General features: G+C 36.5%; 1 protein-coding gene across 1 annotated transcript; it reads left to right on the top strand.

Moving 5' to 3' along the window:
• Positions 1–2,070: 2,070 nt before the first annotated feature.
• LOC111882803 (glucose-6-phosphate/phosphate translocator 2, chloroplastic) lies at positions 2,071–4,851 on the top strand. The gene is made up of 5 exons (XM_023879180.3): positions 2,071–2,803; positions 2,871–3,096; positions 3,191–3,413; positions 3,526–3,739; positions 4,425–4,851. Exons 1-5 carry the CDS (start codon positions 2,288–2,290, stop codon positions 4,434–4,436), a joined length of 1,191 nt encoding a protein of 396 aa, XP_023734948.1. The 5' UTR covers positions 2,071–2,287; the 3' UTR covers positions 4,437–4,851.
• Positions 4,852–6,000: the final 1,149 nt, after the last annotated feature.

The raw sequence follows: 6,000 nt of genomic DNA, 5'->3' as shown, positions 1-6,000 counted from the left end.
TCAGATCTGTTCCTCTAATCCATAGATCTGACCTTCCCAAGCATGATAATTATGTAAAGTTCAGATCTTGATGCTCATGCAAAGGCCCAAAGGCTCCATTTGGAGAAATAACCTCAAATATGACACTCTAAGCTCATGTCTCCTAATATCAATCATAAAGATCAAAGGGTTAAGGTCTCTAGACCTCTTTGGATCCAGATCTAAAGCCTCAATACGAGAAGGGACCAAATGTTCATTCAATCAAGCCTCTAAAGGGTCTAGAAAACCCTAACTCCAAAGGTTAACACCAAAACTGAAGAAGGATCGAATCTATACCTCAAATATGAAGTCCCTGGGCTTTGAAATCTATAAAATAGCACCCTCTTCAGCTCCCTCTTGCCTTGGTCACCTTCTTCTTACAAGAACACCAACACAAGGATCAAAAATGGCCTCTCCTCCCTCACAAACGTTCTAGCTCTCTTAGGGTTTCTCTCAAGGGTCTGGTAGCCGCAACTGAAGGCTATAAGAGCCTTTAAATAGATCCCAAACCCAAGAAATTAGGGGTTTCAATTAACACCGTGGACTCACCGAGTCCACGAGTCGACTCGTCGAGTCCGGTCACCAATCCGGATAAAAACCCGCGGTCCTACTCGGCGAGTCTAAGCATTAACTCGCCGAGTTCCTCCCCAAACTCAAAATAAATGAATAAAATAATATACCTGGAAATTCGGATGTTACACAATATCTCTAAACGTAGGTTAAAAGGGACCAAAATGAGCTCATGAATTTGCATGGCACCAAATGCAATATAGTAATCACTTCTATCAGTCTCAAAGGGTCCAGAAGACGCCAAGATCCAACCTTTGGGTCTGGAGTTTTTTCAAACTCCACCCAAACATCATGAAGGGACCAAATCCAAGCCACAAAATCTAGATCTATAACTGACGAAACAAAAAGTATGGATCTTGAATACTTACAGAGGCCCTAAGCAAGGTAAGAAGGTCGGTGCTTATTAGATCTCTCTTGAACAATCAACTTCTAGCAACAAGGACACCTTCAAGCCACACGAAGAAAGAAAAATCACACGAAAGATCAAAGAGAGTCTATGGTTTTCATGGGAGGATTTCTCAGAGATGGAGGTTGAGCTAATGACAAAACTCTAGAGGTTTGTGCCATTAAATAGGCCAAAAATTCGAGGCTTCTAAGATTTCACCCAGCAAACCCATCACACTGCAAACTTCATTAAAGGTCGTGCCGAGACCCTTAACCAAGTTCGCACCGCTACAAAGAAAACCTTCAAAATTAAAGGATTAAAATTACTAACCAGGAAAACGAATGTTACGATGGCAATATACAAGTTTAAAAGGAATAGAGTGTTGCTACTAAACGGCCTTTACATGGGCCAAATTATTAATTCATCCATTATATGGGCCAAATCATACATCCATATACACATACACTAACGTTGTGACATCCTTTTGACATCGATCAAGGTTTATTTTTTTTTTACCATGTTTGTATTCAAAGACATTTTGGGGCATTTTGAATGACCTTTGTGGTTTGTTTTGTGCACCTTTCCCTCAAAGTAGAAAGTTGGTGAACCTTTGAGTTAGGTGAAGGGTTTCCTCCTCTGTTGGTGAAAGGACATACTTTGGAATATGCACTTGAGAGGTCTCACCAGCCCCCACACCAATTGAAGAGCCACCCGTTAGCTCCTTTCATAATAATTGAAGTTTGAAACAACTTGCTAAAGAATTAGAGTTATTCCTTTCTCATGGTTGATGATAATTTTTATAACTTCAACTAATTTGCCAAGTATATTCATATTAGTTTTAATATATGTTTTAATTATATATATATATATATATATATATATATATATATATATATATATATATATATATATATATCAAATGTGATTCATTAATATAAAATTAAATCCATTAAAAAAATTATATGATCTAGTGATAATATTGTTTTTATAAATCTTAATTTATATGCCATTCTATAAATTGTTGACCAAAATTATTTAATTATAAAGAAATATGAGAAATAGTGAAAGATACGCATTATTTAGTCCAAATCAAATTGGTTCAAGTAGGAAAAGTGCGAACATAGAAAGAAGAACCAAAACTCTTTCAAGAGCACACGTGATCGTTTTGCTCGATTGGATACACCAACACACCATTAAAATCTTTCGTCCTACAGTCTACAACACACCAAACTACGGAATCAAAGATCAAGGGTTTAATAATATCTTTCGTTCGTTTCTAATTTTAAGTTTATAGATTTTTGTGGCACATTCAATATGATCTTCTCTTTGAAGCAATCCAATGTAACGATTCCAGTATTCAGTTCTAAAATTATTGATCACCGAAGAAATCATCCGGAACAATTCTCGGTTTTACCGCCTCTTTCAAATCCCAAAGCTAGCAAAATTTCCATCGTCTCAAATTCAAAACCACTACATGTTTCCTCAATTCAAACTTTTGGATCGTTACGAACGCTATTATATGCTGGTCGGAGTCCAAAATCTAGTGTCGCGTGTAACGCCTATGAAGCTGATCGATCTGATGCGGAAGTAGTTGGTGACAAAATCGAAGCAGCAAGGAGGGTTAAGATCGGTGTTTATTTTGCAACATGGTGGTTTTTGAATGTGATTTTTAACATTTATAATAAGAAGGTTCTGAATGCTTTTCCATACCCATGGTTGACTTCAACGTTGTCTCTTGCTGCTGGATCAGCCATCATGTTGATCTCTTGGGCTACAAAAGTCGCTGAAGCACCCAACACCGATCTCGACTTCTGGAAATCCTTATTCCCTGTAAGCAAGTTATTGTCCTGTTAGGGTTTTTAATTATTCAGAAACTGATTTGGACATTGTTTTTCAGGTTGCATTAGCACATACAATTGGTCATGTTGCAGCAACTGTTAGCATGTCAAAAGTTGCTGTTTCATTCACACACATAATCAAGAGCGGTGAGCCTGCTTTTAGTGTGTTGGTGTCAAGGTTCATATTGGGAGAAACATTCCCTTTGCCAGTTTACTTGTCTCTTATACCAATCATCGGTGGTTGTGGCCTTTCTGCCCTAACTGAACTCAATTTCAACATGACTGGTAAATCAATCACCTTTAAACCAATTAGGCTTACAAATTGGGTTCTAGCTTCTAATTTCTTGTTGATTGTTTATTGTTGATTGTTGATTTTTAGGGTTTATGGGTGCCATGATTTCGAATTTGGCGTTTGTGTTTAGGAACATATTTTCCAAAAGAGGCATGAAGGGGAAATCTGTTAGTGGGATGAACTATTATGCTTGTTTATCTTTGCTATCACTTTTGATTCTTACACCATTTGCAATTGCTGTTGAGGGTCCTAAAATGTGGGCTGCTGGATGGCAGAATGCCATCTCTGAAATTGGACCCAATTTCATTTGGTAACTATATTATGTGAATATATATATTCTTTCATGTCATTGTCATGGTTGTTGTTATTGACTTATTGTTGAATGAATGGCTAAAAAACATTTGTTCTTATTGATACGATAGGTGGGTGGCTGCACAGAGTATCTTCTATCATTTGTACAATCAGGTTTCATACATGTCACTTGATGAAATCTCTCCTTTGACGTTTAGTGTTGGGAACACAATGAAGCGTATATCTGTCATTGTTTCTTCTATTATCATTTTCCATACACCCGTGCAACCAGTCAATGCTCTTGGAGCTGCAATCGCTATCCTTGGAACTTTCTTGTATTCTCAGGTACCCTTTTAATTATTATGTCTTCATCTTGAAATTTCATAACAACCAACCAACAGTTTTAGTGCTCCATTTCGATTGTTCTTGTTATCTTGTATTCAAGTTAAATACAGAGTCTTTCTGCATAACTTATAACACCTGAAAACAAAACCTCAACTGCTCATCTGAAATCTGTTTTGGTTTGCGTAACATACAAAAAACAAGAATTTATCAAAATTCAAATCTTGAATAATAACCCTAAGCATCCTATACTCATAGGATGTCGAAATAAAGAAACAATTAGTATGCTTAAAAAATAATAGTATAGATCTTGTAGAAGAAAATTTGACTTAAAAAAAAAAACGGGAACATGGTAGAACCAGAAATCTTGATATTACAAGTCTGAATTCTGCACCATGACATTGTGATAAGGTTAGAGCCTTTGGGGGTTTATATTCAAACAATATTTCAACAAGTTGATTATTTAGATCTTTTATAAGAAAAACAAAAAGGAATCATCAGAAATCTTGATGGTAATTCTGCACCACTATAATGTGATAAGGTTAGAGTCTGGGATATTTTTGTCCAGGTATATATATTTGTGAAAATTTATATCAATTCTTTGTTTCATATTGACCAGAAAAGTCAAACATGGATTTTATCTATCGGTTCTGATTTTTTTTTCTAATTTTTGGTTTAAATTGAAAAGGCGAAGCAGTGAAAAACGAAGGACGGAAGTGGAAATTCACGAGGTTGTCTTGTAGTGTTGATATTGGTTGTTTATTTACATCCATGGTTGCAGAACAGCAAGGTGAGATGGTAGTAGCTGTTGATGTTGTAGATAATAAGAATGGATGAGTATTCATTTTACTTAGATATACTCCTATGTTATAGAAAGGATTAGACTTTTTTACCCCAAGGGTTGTGGGTGCTAGTAGTGAACTGAGTTATGTTTTTCTTTTCAATAAACATGGGCAAATTGGGCAACAGTTTTGTCATGACACAACCTTGCTCGGTCTTCGTATAATGGTATCAATATTTGTTTGCAGTAATAAGATAAGCGTTTGTTTTGGGGAAATTGTAATTTTTACCTCTTCATGTGAAATCCTCCCTAATAAATGAAATAATTTTTGTCACATGTCATTCTCTCTTTGATTTGGACAAATGGCATTTTCATATATTTTTAGATTTTATTATTTTTCACATGTAATTATCTTATTTGTTCAGAACAAATAAATGTCACATACTCACATATTCTTCCCTTAAATATCATAATAATTGTAAAATCATTTTTAAAATAAATCATAATCAATGTCATAAATAATACCAGCATGAAAACTGTTTTTTCATTCTATCATCAAAAAAATATCAGAGTGTAATTCCAAAGATCTCATGTGCAGAAAACATGATGTGATGCATTGTGATTGAGCCTGCTTCTTTCTTTTGAAAACGAAGTACATGAAACCAAAATTGAAAATCGTAAGCACGAAGCTTAGTGAGTTCCCCATATACCACATACCATACATATCAACATACTGTCTAGCATATTTGGGTGTTGGCCTACCCTTTCGGTCTCTTTCAACCGGATACTGTCTAGCATATATAAACACATACTTGCATACTGTCATATATAACCATGAGCCATACATATATCATAATCAGTAAAGATGCTATGTGCCAAACATAGTCTTACCATTATGCCACGGGCCGCCATGTGGCCTTTCTTGCCAAGTCGGGAGCCACCCCCTCAGTCTCACAAACAAGTGCCAAGAGTCACCTCCTAGTCTTCCATGCAAACATCATAAAGACAACTAGCATACATACTACTCTACTTAGCTAATCAGCATATAGTGTGCCAGGAGCCACCTCCTGGTCTTTCATACATAATAGCATACAGTGCGCCAGGAGCTACCTCCTGGTCTTTCATACATAATAGCATACAGTGCGCTAGGTGCTACCTCTTGGTCTTTCATACATATTGTCTAGGGCTAACCCCCGGGTCTTCCTACTATACATAATAACATACTGTGTGCCAAGAGCCGTCTTCTATTCTTTCATGCATAATGCCTAGGGATAACCCCCGGGTCTTCCTATCATACATAAACTAAATGGGCTGGCATTGGTGCCTTAGACCCATACAAACAGCGAGGAGACTCACCTCACACTGCTGAAGTCCCGCGGATAAAGCTGTGACTGTTGGCTGACAGATTCTCGAATCTGTCAATATCAAAATAACACCCAATTAATAATTGGGTTCTAACACATAACCCTAAGTCGATGCTTGG

This window comes from Lactuca sativa, chromosome 5 (assembly GCF_002870075.4).
Source record: "Lactuca sativa cultivar Salinas chromosome 5, Lsat_Salinas_v11, whole genome shotgun sequence".
Classification (NCBI taxonomy): domain Eukaryota; kingdom Viridiplantae; phylum Streptophyta; class Magnoliopsida; order Asterales; family Asteraceae; genus Lactuca; species Lactuca sativa.
This window is presented reverse-complemented; position numbering and strand designations above follow the sequence as displayed.